General features: G+C 51.9%; 1 protein-coding gene across 2 annotated transcripts; it reads right to left on the bottom strand.

Moving 5' to 3' along the window:
• Positions 1–1,944: 1,944 nt before the first annotated feature.
• On the bottom strand, positions 1,945–15,005 carry DDX25 (DEAD-box helicase 25). 2 transcript variants are annotated; one of them, XM_059677087.1, is made up of 12 exons: positions 14,506–15,005; positions 13,845–13,911; positions 13,383–13,424; positions 12,391–12,526; positions 10,556–10,648; positions 10,366–10,468; positions 9,285–9,399; positions 7,747–7,924; positions 6,518–6,755; positions 5,127–5,289; positions 3,589–3,777; positions 1,945–2,141 (listed from the first exon to the last, which is right to left on the bottom strand). In XM_059677087.1, the coding sequence occupies exons 1-12, from the start codon at positions 14,992–14,994 to the stop codon at positions 2,080–2,082; spliced, it is 1,875 nt and encodes a 624-aa protein (XP_059533070.1). In that variant the 5' UTR covers positions 14,995–15,005; the 3' UTR covers positions 1,945–2,079. The 2 variants fall into 2 exon arrangements, with proteins under 2 accessions (XP_059533070.1, XP_059533069.1); XM_059677086.1 differs by lacking the exon at positions 14,506–15,005 and adding an exon at positions 14,259–14,372.
• Positions 15,006–15,597: the final 592 nt, after the last annotated feature.

Here is a 15,597-nt window from a genome sequence, read left to right as displayed (position 1 = left end):
AAAATAAATGTTTATCAAATGTCTATTGTGTGTCTGGGAACTGGAGACACAGTAGAAAAACAAAACAGATCCCTGTCTTCATGGGACTTACATTCTGATGGGAGGAGTCAGGATAATAAACAAAACAGTAAAATCAATAAAAATGTCTATTTCTTAAAAGAACAGCATTCCCTGAGCGCCTGTTGCGTGCCCGGCACTGGGCCGGGGGTGCGTGCTGAGTGGACAAAGGCCGACCATGGCCGAGAGACGCAGTGTCAGGAGAACCCAGGTGGACATTCAGAGGGGCGGCCCGCTGGTTGCAGACTCTGTCATGGGCCTTCTTTGCCTCCGTGTCTCCTCCTCTATTACCTGCTGCTCCGCTTGCGCTTGGGGCTCCATCACAGGCGTGCGTGTCTGGGCTCTGCCCTCCGAGCGTGTGTGTGTGTTTGGGGGGAGGGGGCAGGATTCTGTGCTTCTCCCGAGCTCTCCAGGCAACCCTGGCTGCAAGCCGGATCTGGAGCACCGCCTTGGGGAACCCGTGGTGGGTAACGGGGTGGCACCCGCGTGGTGAGAAGGCGCGATGAGTCGCGGTCTCCTTGTGGAAGGAGATGCAGTGCCCTCTGGAAGCTGCCAGGGGGGGTGGCAGGCGTCCCTCCTCTGCGCCCCACTGCGGCCTGCGCACCGACCCTGGTAGCCCTGGCTCATCCCGTCTCTGCTGCCGGACTCCGAGTTCTGAGATGAGGATAGCATTGCATCTCCCTTTCCCTGGTGTTTGGGAGCAGGCGGGCACACAATCCACAGGGCTGCGGAGGGACTTCCGTGTATTTCCGTGTCCTGCTCGTGGGGATAAAACCTAGGCAGGGAGACGTGCATGTGGAATATATCGAGAGAGAGAGCCGGGAGCACCCTCCGCGTCGGGGTGAGGCTGCCGGGGGCGGTCTGGGACAGAGCGGCCCGGCGCCGGCTGCAAACCCGCTCCGGCTTGCTGGGGGAGCACCCATGTCCCCGTTCTCTCAAGCGTCCAGTTGGCTTTTGAGGAGCAAATGTGAGAAATAAAACGCATCGCGATGGGGCTTGCAGGGAAATGTCCGGGATTCCCAGACACACCCTGTAATACAGTCCTTAAAAGCAAAACCTCGGGCTCCCTGAAACCTTACTTTTTCAATAAGGCTCCTCCCCCTCTCCCCCCAACCCCACCCCACCTGCCTGCTTGTAAGCCATGCCTCTGAGGGGCCACAGTCCAGGGGCCATTAAGTAACCGGGGGTGGATGAAACCTTCTCTACCCTGGAAGGCATTCAGGAGCAAAAATAGGAAAACCTTTTGAATTGTGTATGTCAGCTAAGACACTAGAAAAGCAGAAAGTTCTCGCTTCCACGTTGCTTTACTTTGTAAAGGTTTCAGCGTGTGTGCGTGTGTGTGTGTGTGTGTGTGTGTGTGTGTGTGTGTGTGTGCGTGGCGCCCAGCGTGCTTGCCCAGGGGACTGACCACGTGCGGCCTGTCATGCGCTACCAGCTCCAGTCCCCAGCACAGTCAAACAGAGCTCTGCCGCCTCCTTGTGGTGTAATGTGAGGCTCACAAGAGGGATGATCTGTCTGCTCATGCTCTAAGCCAGCGGTTCTCAACCTGTGGGTCGCGACCCCTTTGGGGGTCGAACGACCCTTTCACAGGGGTCGCCTAAATACATCCTGCATATCAGATATTTACATGACGATTCCTAACAGTAGCAACATTACAGTGATGAGGTAGCAACAAAAACAATTTTATGGTTGGGGGTCACCACAACATGAGGAACTGTACGAAAGGGTCGCAGCATGAGGAAGGTTGAGAACCACTGCAACGAAATCCAGAAACACCCCAGGGGCCCACCCAAGGGCGGCTGCCTTAGGAAGAGATGAGAGAAGGAGATAACTGCTGCCTTTTTATTTAAATAATAAAAAAAAAAATCTCCAGTGTTTCACTGGTTTCAAAAAGACTTTGGGTCTTTAAAAGGAAGGCTGCCCGTTTATTTTGCCGAAGGTAACAAATTCACTTTGAAAAAAGCCTCCACATAAAAAGCTGCCTTTAATAAAGCCCCTGTCACAAACAACCAGGTTCCCCCTTCAGCAGTCGATCTTTTCGATTTCGTCCATGTCTTCCGGGTTGAGCTGCTTAATGCTGCTGTCTGAAAGAACAAGGGGGCACCCCAGCCTGACCCCGGGCCGCACGCCATGTCCCCCCATCCCGCTCCGGGACCACTGCAGCACTGAGGAGGGACGGCACCTCGACTCTGAAGACGGGGACTCCTGGGAAGGTGTACTCCTGCGACACCCTGTGTGGAGAGCCTGGGGGCAGGAGCGCTCTCTAGCTCAGGGGGTGGCATCTAAACAGCCACCGGGACCCCCTGAAGTAGGATCCTAGGCACCAGGCAACAGAGCGCCAGGTCTGGGTACGGGGGGGGGGGGGGGGGCAGAAAAAGGCCGTGCCCATGCGAGGGGCGGGAAGGGGTCTGCTGAGCCCCAGGGTGGCCGCAGGGAGAGGGACTAAGGCTCCTCCGCTGAGTCACTTCCCCAGACCAGATCTGCAGGAGCTCACACAGCAACAGTGGATCTGAATGGTTCTCCCCGCCCCCACCCTAACACAGGGTGCTGAGTCAGCGTCCCTGAAGGGTCCACGGATGTGCTGCGGCCAGTCTGCAAACCCCATATTGTGTGTGTGTGTGTGTGTGTGTGTGTGTGTAATTCCCACTCGGGAATGTTTTCTTCCATTGATCTTTAGAGAAAGAGTAGGAGGGAGGGAGGAGGGGAGAGAGAGTAAAATCAATGTGAGAGAGACACATCGACTGGTTGCCTCCCACATGCACCCCAACCGGGGTCAGGGATCGAACCTGCAATCGAGTACACACCCCTGACTGGAAATCCAGCCCGAAACCCATTGGTCCCTGGGCTGGTGCTCTGACCACTGAGCTGACCGGCCAGGGCCGTCTGCAAACCCTTTACACTTATATTCCAAACTGCACTCGTGTGCCTCTGTGCGTGTCCCCGGGGGGTGCCCACTGCTTCTCACCGAGGGTCAGGGGCGCTGTCCTAAACGGTGAGAGGTTCCTCTTCCCCTGCTCCCCAGCGTCCCCATGGGCTTCGGGGCCTGGGGGTCACTGACAAGGGGCCATCTCAGGGACATCACCCCTGGAGTTTCCTCAGAGGGCACCCTGCCAGCCCAGAGCTGGCCTAGTTGAGACGGGGCCGGGGGAAGGGCCCCCGACCTCAGAACGCAGGGCTGTCCTAGCTGGTAGGTAGGGCGAGAAAAAGGGAAAATGTAAAAGAGGAAGCGGGGACAGACTATGCTCTCCAAGGCGTTGCTACCTGGTTTAGGTTGGTTCTTTCCAGGACATGAAAATCCGCTCCAGATCCCAGAATAGCAATAGCGTCTAAAGACCTGAGCTCACACAGATTTAAAACGTCCTACTTAACGACCACGTGCGGAGTGACTGTCTCACAGCGGGAACTCTGCATCGGAAGCCTCCTGTCCCCTCCAGTCCCCTCCTCGGGACTGGGGTCCATGCCCAGCATCGTCACGGCCGACGGGCGCCGGCCCCCAGCCCCCACCCCCCTTTCTCGAAGGACGCTACTCACTGAAGTGGTCCTGGATCTTCATGAGCAGCGGCAGCTTATCGACCTCGATCATGTTGAAGGCGAGGCCCTTTTTCCCAAAGCGTCCGGTCCGCCCGATGCGGTGGAGGTAGGTCTCATACTCTGGCTCCTCCAACTGGTTCACAGGGAGGTCAAAGTTCACCACAATCGTGACCTGCTTCACATCGATCCCTGGAAGAGGAAAGACAGTGGGCACCACAGAACAGGACATTTCCATCAATACCAACGTTTCTGTTAAGACGACGCTGGCCTAGAGAGTCCAGGGGCCAGGCAGGGACCTCAGCCTTCCTCAGGCTACTCTTCCAAAGCGCCAAGCTCAGCCCTCGGGGCAGGCCCTCCGTTCTGTGTGCTGAACTAAGAATGAATGAGGGAGCAGGGTTTGAGGAGGGGGGTCTGGGCAAGGATACAGGAGGGATGAAGGAAGTCGGAAGTCCCTGCTCTTGAAAACACATAGAGATGAACATCGTTAGTCACTAGGAACACAAGTTAGAAGCACGAGATACCACACAACGTCTCCTGGAAAGGCTAAAATGGAAAAGACAATACCAAGTGCTGACAGGAATGCAGAGCAACTGGAACACTCCTACACTGCTGGCGCAAATGAATAATGGCGCAGCCACTCGGGAACAAAACCTTGCCACGTTCCTGTAAAGCAGCGGTTCTCAACCTGTGGGTCGCGAGCCCTTTGGCAGTCAAACATCCCTTTCACAGGGGTCGCCTAAGGCCATCCTGCATATCAGATATTTACATGACGATTCCTAACAGTAGCAACATTACAGTTATGAAGTAGCAACGAAAATAACTTTATGGTTGGGTCACAACATGAGGAACTGTATTTAAAGGGCCAAAAGGTTGAGAACCACTGCTGTAAAGCTAAACATACACTTCCCACATGACCCAGAAATCCTCGTCCTAGGTGTTTTGCCCAAGGGACAAGGAAACATACGTCTACACAAGACCTACACATGCATGTTTATTACAGCTTTATTCAAAGTAGCCCCAAACTGGTAACCATCCAAATGGCCATGGGTGGATGAATGGATGCACTAACTGTGGTATCCATTCGGTGGAAGACCATTTAGCAAGAACACGGCATGAACCACTGATCCCTGTAACGGCTCTGACAAACTCAAAAGCATTATGGCAAGTGGAAGGAGTGGGCCACAAGGGCTGCCGACTGTAGGATTTAATTTGTATGGTAACTGGAAGAGACAAAAGGGAGACCGAAATCTGACCTATAGGTGCCAGGGGCCAGTAGTGGCAGAGACTGACTTACAAGCAGCTCAGTTTTGAGGGGTAGATGGCCAATGTTCTGTATCTTGACTACAGCAATGGGTACAGGACTCTCTATGTTTGTCAAAACTCATATATTGTAAACTGTACATTGTATTCTATGTATTGGGCCATATACGTAAGAGTGAATTTTATCAGATATAAATTATACCTCTACAAACTTGGCTTTAAATACACACACACACACACACACACACACACACACACACACACACACACACACGTACCTCGGGCACAGACATTGGTGGTTATAAGAACTTTCTCCTTCCCATCCCGAAACCTCTGGATGATGGAAGCCCGCTGATCCACGGTCAGCTCTCCGCTCAACAAAGACACCTGGTGGCCATCCTGCATCATCTCCACAGTCAACCACTTGGCGTTTCGACGAGTCTACATGAGAAAGCAGAGCCCGGCACAGCCCCCCGAGTTAAAGCAGACGGGCTGTGTTCACCATGCCCATCGGTGCGGGCTGGAGCCAGGAAGGGCTGGCCTGGAGGAACGAGCGTGTGGCTCAGAATTCTGCGCTTCTAAGGGTCTCATCCTCTCAGCCTCTCAGCTGTGGCTCCTCAGCCACGAAATGGATGTGAGACATGACCCACACATGCTGGTGCAATGACATGAGATGACGTAGTAATGACTACATCAGACTCTCCAAGTGCTCCATGCATGCTGGGCATGTTTCTAAAATCTTTACCCGTGGCCTAGCCGGCGAGGCTCAGTGGTTGAGTGTTAACCTATGAACCAGGAGGTCATGGTTCAATTCCCAGTCAGGGCACATGCCCGGGTTGTGGGCTCGATCCCCAGTAGGGGGCGTGCAGGAGGCAGCCGATGGCGGATTCTCATCATTGGTGTTTCTCTCTCTCTCCCTCCCTCTCCTTTCCTCTCTGAAATCAATAAAAATATATTTGAAAATAAAATAAAAATTGTACACACAATAATCTAACGAAGTAGTTGTCTAATTTCATTTTTAAAAATTAAAAAAAAAAACAAAACCTTGAAGACTTGAGGACCCTGCCCCAGGTTCATGGTTGGCCCGTGGCAGAGCTGAGTTTTCCTTTATCCTACAAACGTGTGGGCCAGGGCCCGGCGGGCACTCTAGGGCAGGGCTAGGGGAGCAAGACAGATGGGGCCCTGCTGTCGTGGGCTCAGTGTCCACGTGGGAGTGAGCAAGTAAAACGAACACACGCACACCGGGGATGTCAGGGAGCAAAAGATAAAAATGAAGACAGACGGAGCGTGATGTGAGCAGTGAGGAGCTGAGTGGCTGCTTCGCTCACAGCACGCTAGGGAGGGAGGAGAACATTCTTAATCTGGCAAAGAGTGTCTGGGAAAACCCCGCCATCAACACCGGCCCACATGGGGGAGGGGCAGGAGCCACCCCTCTAACACAAGGGTGCCCTCGCTGTAACATGCAGAAGTCCCACCCCATTACTTAGTCTTCCTAAGCTCCACCCACAAAACACAAATCATTTCTACTCAGAGCTGCTCTGGACATTGAACTACACCATGTACAGGAAGCGCCGAGCACGGAGCCTGGCTACACCGCACTGTGGGCGCCGCCGTCCCCGCTCGGCCTGCCGGGAGGAGGCTGGGCCCCGGAAGGCGTCTCGGCAGGCACCTGGCAGAAGATGATGGCCTGGCCGATGGTGATGCCGCCGTAGATGTTGCACAGCGCCTGGTACTTGTCCTTCCGGCTCTCGCACAGCACGTAGTACTGCCGGATGTTGTTCAGGGTCAGCTCCTCTTTCCGCAACTTGATAACATTGGGGTCGGGAATGATCCGCCCCGCAAACTGCCACACGGAGTCCTCAAAGGTGGCCGAGAAGAGGAGCATCTGGCACTCGGAGGATAAAGCCCTGTGAGAGGGACGGGAAGGAGGCTGTGACCTGCCACCCGTGCTACTCACCCGGGGAGGCAGCTCTGAGCGCTTCCTGCCTGCTGCCACCAGCGCCACCCCCCCCCCGCCCCCGACACACCTGCTCAGGGGGTCAGTGTACAGGTGTGCCCACAGCCAGCAGCACCTCCACGCACAGAGCAATGCGTCCTGCTCCCCCTTGCCACCCAGAATTTGGAAAAACCACGTAGACTGAGTGTGAAGCTCAAGAGCAAAATTTTTTTTAATATATTTTTATTGATTTTTTTTTTTTAGAGAGAGAGAGGAAGGGAGAGCGAGACAGAGATAGAAACACCGATGAAAGGGAAACATCGATCGGCTGCCTCCTGCACGCCTCCCCAGCCGGGGATGGTGCCCGCAACCCGGGCATGTGCTTTGACCGGGAAGCAAACCAGAGACCTCTTGGTGCAGGTCAACGCTCTACCACTGAGCCACACTGGCTGGGCTCGAGAGCAAAATTTACACGTGCTTTCTATCCATGCAGGGCCTCCAGCTCTCAGCAGCGAAAGAGCAGCGGCCACGACTAACTGCGTTTGCAGCAGAAAGAGCGCAGACATTACAGGCAAAGTCGGAACTAGACTACTAGGCTCCCGATCCCAGTTATGTCTTCTCTATGCCCTTACCTGCCCACCGAAACCTTCCAGTAGCTCTATCAGATTTCAACAAATTCTCTTTAGGACTTTGCTCCCAATTAAAAAGAAAAAATACTGGCAAATTCTGGAGGAAAACCCTGTCTATAGATTGACCTATAACGTAAGCCCTGGGCGCACAAGGAGAGCAGTCGGGAAGGAAGGTGGGAAATGACAGCGGCCGGAGGGTCCTGAGGAGGCGGGGACTTCGTTTGAAGGTGAAGGAGGTGGGGAACCGAGCAGTAAGCCAAGCAGCAGCAGCAGGCAGAGGCAGTTTCTCCTCCGGACACAGACGCAGGGAGGGAGGGTGGAGGTGAGGATTACCTCTGGATCCGAATGCTCTGGTCTGAGAACCCTTGTGTGGCGATCATCACGTCAGCTTCGTCCAGGACAAACACACGGATCTTGCTCAAGTCAATTAATTTCCGCTTGAAGTACCAGTCCAGGACAGTCCCGGGCGTGCCGATGATAATCTGCTGGGTGATGTCCACGCTCCTGGGAACTGGGCGGGGAGGGTTTGCAGGGGCTCCTTCAGAGGCACAGCCCGCGGCGCAGGGCAAGGCCACACAGGACTCCGACCCCACGTGCATTGCCTGAGCCCTAAGCGCAGTGATGGCGAACCTTTTGAGCTCGGCGTGCCAGCATTTTGAAAAACCCTAACTTAACTCTGGTGCCGTGCCACATATAGACATTTTTTGATCTTTGCAACCAGAGTAAAACAAAGATTTATATTTTTGATATTTATTTTATATATTTCAATGCCATTTAACAAAGAAAAATCAACCAAAAGAATGAGTTTGCGTGTCGCCTCTGACACGCGTGCCATAGGTTCGCCATCACTGGCCTAAGGGCTGTCCGAGCGCGAGCCCTGAGGTCACTGTGCTTTCGAAATGCCCAGAGTTTTTAAGTACGTTCCCGGGTTTTCTGGCAATGATAATACCCTGCATATCTGATTCATTTAAAAAGCCACCCGCAGCACGCCCACCCACCCTGCAGAAATACTGGCACAGCTGTGAAAACCCCACGCACCCTCCCCTCATGGAAAACCACCACCGTGTCTATCAGCAGGTCACGTGTCATATTATGCAGCCTGTCAAAAGCATGAAGTAGGGTGACATGGAAAGATGCCCAAAACATGGAAGTGTGTGACCGTTATGAAAAAAATATCCCGGTTTTTGTAAACACTCTAAAAAAAAGCACAAAACAAAGGTCGATTGCCCGGCTGGCGTAGCTCTGTGGTTGAGCATCAATCTATGAACCAGGAGGTCACGGTTCGATTCCCGGTCAGGGCACAGGCCCAGGTTGCGGCTCGCTCCCCAGTAAAAGGCATACAGGAGGCAGCCGATCAATGATTCTCTCTCATCATTGATGTTTCTCTCTCTCTCTCTCCCTCTCTCAAATCAATAAAAATATATTAAGAAAACCACCCCAAAGGACTGTTAACAGAACCGTAGTTCCCTTTGGAAGCAAGTTTTTGGGGAACAAGGAAGAACAACTTACACTTTTACTGCCTAATCTGTGTCTTAAAGGTCTTTTTCCTGCTTACCCACACGCAATACTCTAACGAAAAAGTTACACAGTAAAAGCTGCCCTGCGCCAGACAAGTGAGCGTCAGAGAAAAGACTAGGCAAACGCGTCCTCCTGCAGGAGGTGGGGACGGCGGACACGGGGGCCCTCGGGCGCCAGGCGTGTGCACAGCGCTTTGTCCATATGCCTGCGCTCCACTCTGACACCAGCCCGGTGGGCAGGTGCCTCTCAGGCCCCACCTTAGAGATACGGAAGCGGAGACGTTATAGAACATGCTGGTTAGCGGTGGACTCGGGGCTGACACCACCGGCCAAGACCGGCTGCAAGGCACGTACTTGGGTTCCCTCGAATGGCGTACATCACTTGAACATCCACACAGAATTTTCCCATCTGTTCAACCACACGGCCAGTCTGCAGAGCCAATTCGTACGTAGGAGCCAGGCAGAGGCACTGTGAGGGAGAGCGAAGGGGGTCCCTGTAAGCCGTCACGCACAATTGAAATGTGTACCGAGAGGGGCACAGAAGTGAAACTGGAGGTTTGTGTCGGATACAAATATTTTGAATCGAATCCAGTTTAGCGACTCATAGATGTGAGGTGAATGCTGAGTGTGGGAGGGGAGAAGGAGCGGAAGGATGGAAAGACAGCTGCCTTGAAGGTCCCCCTCCCTGAAGGGTCATGAAGACACACGGGTTACAGGGTCACACTTTTTTGGTGGGGGGAGAATGGAATGAAAGGAGGCTGGCAATCAAAAAAGAGGGTGACACAACAAATCACAGCTTGCGTGGGGTCCTCATCGCCTCCTGCCAGCTGTGAAAATTCTGCCACTTTCCAGAATGTTCCCTGCTGGATTTGACTACATTCCTGGCAGAATACTCACCTCCTACCAAGCACGGTGCTAAAAATGCAACTATTCATTTAATCTGCATGATGATCCTGTGAGGTGAGTCTTCATCCATTCATTCACTCATTCATTCATCCATTCATTCATTCATTCACTCATTCGTTCATCCATTCATTCACTCATTCGTTCATCCATTCATTCACTCATCCATTCACTCATTCGCTCACTCATTCGGTGTTTAATGAGTGGTTTCTCTGAGCCAGGCGCTGTGCATGGTGTTGGGATTCAGGGTGAACAGAACAACTACGATCCAGGCCTTTCTAGATGTTACCTTCACAGACGAGACAGACTCGGAGAGATGAGCTACCTCGTCTAAGACATTCGGCTGGTAAGGAGAGAGGCTGGGATTGGAAACAAACTACAAAGCCTGTGCTCTCAATCGCTGTCCCAATACTCTGTAATGTTATGAAAGAATGTCTATTCTCAATTATCATCTCGTTGCAGCAATATCGTCTGTTACTGAAATCTCGTTGACAACGAAAGCAATCCCGTCTCTCTCGCAGCCTCTCCTTACCTGTGGGAAGGGTTCCGAGGCGTCGACCCTGCTCAGCATGGCCAAGACAAAGGCAGCTGTCTTTCCTGTTCCAGACTGGCTCTGGGCTATGAGGTTCTGGGGTCTGTAGGAAAGAGGAGAACCACTGGGCACAGACTGACTATCAGAGACTAACAATGACCCAGCGGGAACACGGCACCCGGAAACTCACGGGTGTGCCAGCATCATAGGGAGCGCCATCTCTTGGATTTTGGATGGTCGATTGAACCCCATTGCATAGATCCCTTTTAGCAACTCTTCCTTTCTGTCAAAAAAAAAAAAAAAATCGAACACTTAAGAGTCCAGGATCGGTGAGTAGCCTCAGAAATACAAACTTGAGAGGTGCCCTTCAAAGCAAGCCCCCTGGTAACTGAGCTTCCAACGAAAGATTTAGGAATATATCATTTATACCTCAACCCCCAAACATATACAATCATGCCTGCACAGGTGGACCCCCCCAAAATAGGGAGCTCTGCCATACGCCTAAGATGAGGACAGTCACCGGACCTAACATTGGACTTTCCGTTGAAACAAGTGAAAGAGAAAAAACTGGTCCGACAAAAGTATGTCAATCTGCCAGAAAGAGTTTTCTTTCCCACATAAGCAGAAAACTACGTGACATTTATTATTTAATTCTTCTTAATGAATGACAGGTTTTGATGTTTTAACCGCTATTTTCAGAGAAGACAAATTTATTCAGGTGATTCTTAAAAAAAAAATATATATATATTTTAAATATATATATATATATATTTCAGAGAGGAAGGGAGAGGGAGATAGAAACATCGATGATGAGAGAGAATCATTGATTGGCTGCCTCCTGCACGTCCCCCAGGGGGGATCTAGCCCGCAACCCGGGCATGTGCCCTGGTGGGGAATCGAACGGTGACCTCCTGGCCCATAAGTCAATGCTCAATCACTGAGCCACGCTGGCCAGCTATTTAGGTGGTTCTTTTGTCAATTCTGGCTCAGAGCAGAAGACACTATCACCTCATCCTTCTGAGCCAGTATTTTTAAGTGCTTTTTCCCTGGAGTTTCATGACAGATGTTAGAGAGAGGAAAAGCGGAGTGGGCTGGAACACGTCCATCTTCCATAGCACACACGGTTTGATGTGCTTAACTGGCAGGTTAGTCGGTAGATTACTTTTTTCCTTTTGGGTGCCCTGATTGGGAATCGAACCGGCAACCTTATGAGGCACGGGACGATGCTCAGCCAACTGAGTCACATCAGCCAGGGCTGGCAGCCAGCTTTTAATCATAGGTAGGCTTCTCCTCTCGTTTAGAAAATGTCTGGACACTGGGATTTTGGAGTTTTCCTCTTTACGTAAGTCCATATCGGTAAACTACATTTCCTTAATGCCAACTGACAAATCCCTAAGAAATGCAAACCCATTTGGGAAAGATATTCATTTTAATGCCATTTGAAACTAAATATAATTAGAAAGAGAAAAGCTTATAATTCATCTAAAGGGGTGGGGGAGTGTATCTGGGTCATCAGTGTTTCCCTATCTGTATTCTGCTATGGAGAAGCAGTAATATGGCTTAGCTGTCTCCCTTAGCACAGCAAGATGAAAATGTTTTACCATCAGAAATGTTCTCATCCAGCCAGTGTTGCTCAGTGGTTGAATGCAGACCCATGAAGCAGGAGATCAGGGTTTGATTCCCGGCCAGGGCACATGCCTAGGTTGAGGGCTTGATCCCCAATAGGGGGCGTGCAGGAGGCAGCCAGTCAATGGTCCTCTCTCATCATTGATATTTCTACCTCTCCCTCTCCCTTCCTCTCTGAAGTCAATAAAAATATATTTTTTAAAAAACAAACGTTCTCCATTTGTTGAACAATGCAGGTATTCCCCTCTGAGCTATATTTTAGTTGCACTCAAAATGTATGCGTCTCATTTTAATATTTGATTAAACACAAAGGAGATCCTGGCGGTTTTATTAGTAGCAGGTGAGTTTGTTCTGTGCTATGCTTCCCAGCATCTCCCCACCCAGAGTGAAAGTACTCACAGGCGTAGCTCTTCAAATGTCTTCACTGAGTAGAGTGGAGAGCTGGGATCCTTTTGTAAGACTTCGACTCGATGACTGGATTCTACTAAGGACTGTCGGATTAACTTGTTTAAGAGTGAACTGGAAGCCAAATCCACTACAAAAGCAAGAATAAAAAAGGGGATACTGCAGGGGGGGACTCAGGCTTCCTAAATGACAGCTAATAATTGCTCCCTCCATTCAGTGTATATCAAGCAACTGCTCCTACTCTTTCTTCTAAAAAGAAAAAAAAAAAATGACACAGCACTGAGAATTCCTTTTTTTCACGAGGACCCAATTTCTTATGCTCGGCTGCTATACCAACCTCTAACTTCAAGCAAGTCTACATCCCTCAACACCAGACCTAATTTTTCCTTGCCAGCTGCAAAGTCTTAGCGGCTAACTGCGCATAGTCGGCAAACTGGCTCGCGAGCCACATGCGGCTCTTTGGACCCTTGAGTGTGGCTCTTCCTAAGCCTTAGGAGTCCCCTAATTAAGTTAATAACAATATACCTACCTACAGTGGGGCCTTGACTTACGAGTTTAATTCGTTCCGAGACCGAGCTCGTTAACTCAAATTACTCTATCAACTCAATGCAAAAAATCGACAGGGAGACAGCTGGTATCTCAAAAAACTCGTTAGTCGGGACACTCGTAAGTCAAGACCCCACTGTATATAGTTTAAGTTTAAAAAATTTGGCCCTCAAAAGAAATTTCAATCGTTGTCCTGTTGATATTTGGCTCTGTTGACTGATGAGTTTGCCGACCGCTAAGGCTTAGCCCATTCCTACATTTTCCATCGCAGCTTCCTCTAGAAATAGACCCCGCTCCTAATCTAGTATTTCTCCTTTTATTCACTCCTTATAAAGACAGAGAAGTAACGACAGTTCTCCAATACATTGTTCACATTATGACAGCCATGCGTGGCTGAAGCAGAATGCTAGTGGATACAGGCCGATGAATTTATCTCCTACCTACATCTACTTCATCTTCTTCTGTGTTATTCATAGAATCATCTGAAAAGGATGGAAGAGAAACAACAGGTGTAAAGGTTTGGCTCAGTGGATAGAGCGTCAGCCTACGGACTGAATTGTCCCAGTTTCGATTCCGGTCAAGGGTACATGCCCGGGGTTGCAGGCTGGATCCCCAGTAGGGGGCATGCAGGAGGCAGCCGATCAATGATTCTCTCTCATCATTGATGTATCTCTCTCTCTCTCTCTCCCTTCCACTCTGAAATCGGTAAAAAAAAAATTACATAAAAAGAAAGACTGGAGGGCTGGACCACTCTGAAATCAGTAAAAAAAAATTACATAAAAAGAAAGACTGGAGGGCTGGAATGCTAAATTAAGGGAGCCAAATGTATATCAGTTGCCAGGGACACGAGGAACGCATCTGTCTTTCACTGAGAACAGTCTGCTTTACCCTACAGCACTTACCTAGGTTTGGGACTGTAGTATTCTTAACTCCCCGAAGGTTCTTCCGGGGGTGGATGAGGTTTGAAAACTAGCGAAAGACACGGATTTCAACCGCTGTTAGCAAGCAGGCGTCAAGAAGCCCCATGCTACTACCCCTAACAGGAGCTGGAAGGGACGCAGGAAAGACCCCCCAATACTGTTTCCTGTGCAATGGCGGGTGCAGATTCCTTTCAGGAACAGTGCTGCATGAGTTGCCCTAAAACTGGGGGAGACTGTCTGCGGCCCCTCCACTCTAAATGGGGTCCCTTGGGGGATCGCACCCGACCCAAGGATGGTGGCAGGAAAGCGCGCTGGTGGATGGATGGAAGGAAGCTGGCGAGGCTTAAGGATCCAAGCGGGAGAGGAGAAAATTCGGGGTCGGGTTGGGACTACCACCTGCTTGCCCTCCCGGGGCTGCCAGGTGTCTTCATTTTGCCCTTTCAATCCAAAGGTCTTGTCTCTCTCTGGGTCTCCTTTTCCGGGGTCTTCTTCCAAGTCCTTGCCACTCCACCTCTCCCCTCCACCACTGGACACTCCACGGCTCCCCCAAGTCCCGCCGCCCCCCGCCCCCCGCCCCGCAGATCTCCCCTGGGAGTGCAGCCCCGGCCCCCGCCCCTCTGCCCTCCGGGTCAGTGGCGGTTACGTGGCTGTTCAGGTGCTCGCTCTCTGCCGCCCCCTGTTCGCCTCCCCAAAGTGACGACGCCATGGCTGCGATCGCCGCTCCGACCCCAGCACGTGCGTCCAGCGCGGGAGGCAGGGCGGACCGCGCCCAGCGGCCAATGGGCTTCCTCCGGGGCCGGCTCACGTGCCGCGACCACCGCCGGCGCAGGCGCCTGGGCTCCCGGGAGTAGCCGGGGGGCGGTGTCCCGGGAGGAGCGGGGTTGTTGGGGGGTCCGGGGAGGTCGCGGGAGGAGGGGCCGCGGGAGAACAGTGCCAGCCGGGTTGCCGATTGGCCAGCCCCGCACCGCGCCGGGTGCTGAAGCCGGGGAGGGGCGCCGTCGCAGGGGACACGCGCCCGCTGCTGAGCTCGGATAAGGTCACCGCGGCTTGAGGTTCTGAGCAGCAACAATCTTCGTACTGATGGGGGGGGGGGTCCTACGTCCCTCACCCCACCACTCACTCCCCAGGTCATTTCCTAGGTGGTCAGGCTGGACCCCCGCCCCGCATCAAGCTCCCAACCCCGCTCCCTGACTCCCCCCCTCCCCAATTTCCGCTTCTAGGTGACAAGAAGTCGGAAAGGCTGCGAACTGCTGGGAAAATGGATAGTCAAAAAGGGTACGTTTCATCTGACAACTGAAGTCCAGCGCGGTGGATGCAGAGGGGGAAGGAAAGCCCTTCAGGTCCTAACTTCCGCCTCTGCTCCTAGATGCCTGTGATGCCTGCACAGACCGGCTTATGTTCATTGTAATTCTAACTCTGATGTGAGCCCTAGCTAAAGCGATCCTGGGAAACCTGTCCCTCGTGGTACAGCCACCACCTCCTCCTGGCACCGCATAATCTGGGATATAACCCTTCTACTGACTGCTGGACTTTGACAAAAGAACCAGTTTTTTTGTGTTGTTTTTTTTTTTCTAACTGGAATCTTGAGATTTGGACCAGTCTCTGGAAAAACCTACAAAACTCTAGTTATACTCTCTCCGTGGTGCTGAAGCCAGATTCCCAGCTGTTAAATCCTGTTCAGCTCTTACACTGGGTTCTAGTAGTAAACTTTTTTTGGTTTTTTTCCCTCTTGTTT

This window comes from Myotis daubentonii, chromosome 19 (genome assembly GCF_963259705.1).
Source record: "Myotis daubentonii chromosome 19, mMyoDau2.1, whole genome shotgun sequence".
NCBI lineage: Eukaryota > Metazoa > Chordata > Mammalia > Chiroptera > Vespertilionidae > Myotis > Myotis daubentonii.
This window is presented reverse-complemented; position numbering and strand designations above follow the sequence as displayed.

Excerpts from the sequence above, each read along its gene's own strand:
- DDX25 (XM_059677087.1), bottom strand. The coding sequence starts at position 14,994 with ATGACCTGGGGAGTGAGTGGTGGGGTGAGGGACGTAGGACCCCCCCCC. Across the intron at positions 10,469-10,555 it reads CCTATGATGCTGGCACACCC|ACCCCAGAACCTCATAGCCC; the intron begins GTGAGTTTCCGG and ends TCTTTCCTACAG. Across the intron at positions 2,142-3,588 it reads GAAGATCCAGGACCACTTCA|ACAGCAGCATTAAGCAGCTC; the intron begins GTGAGTAGCGTC and ends TTGTTCTTTCAG.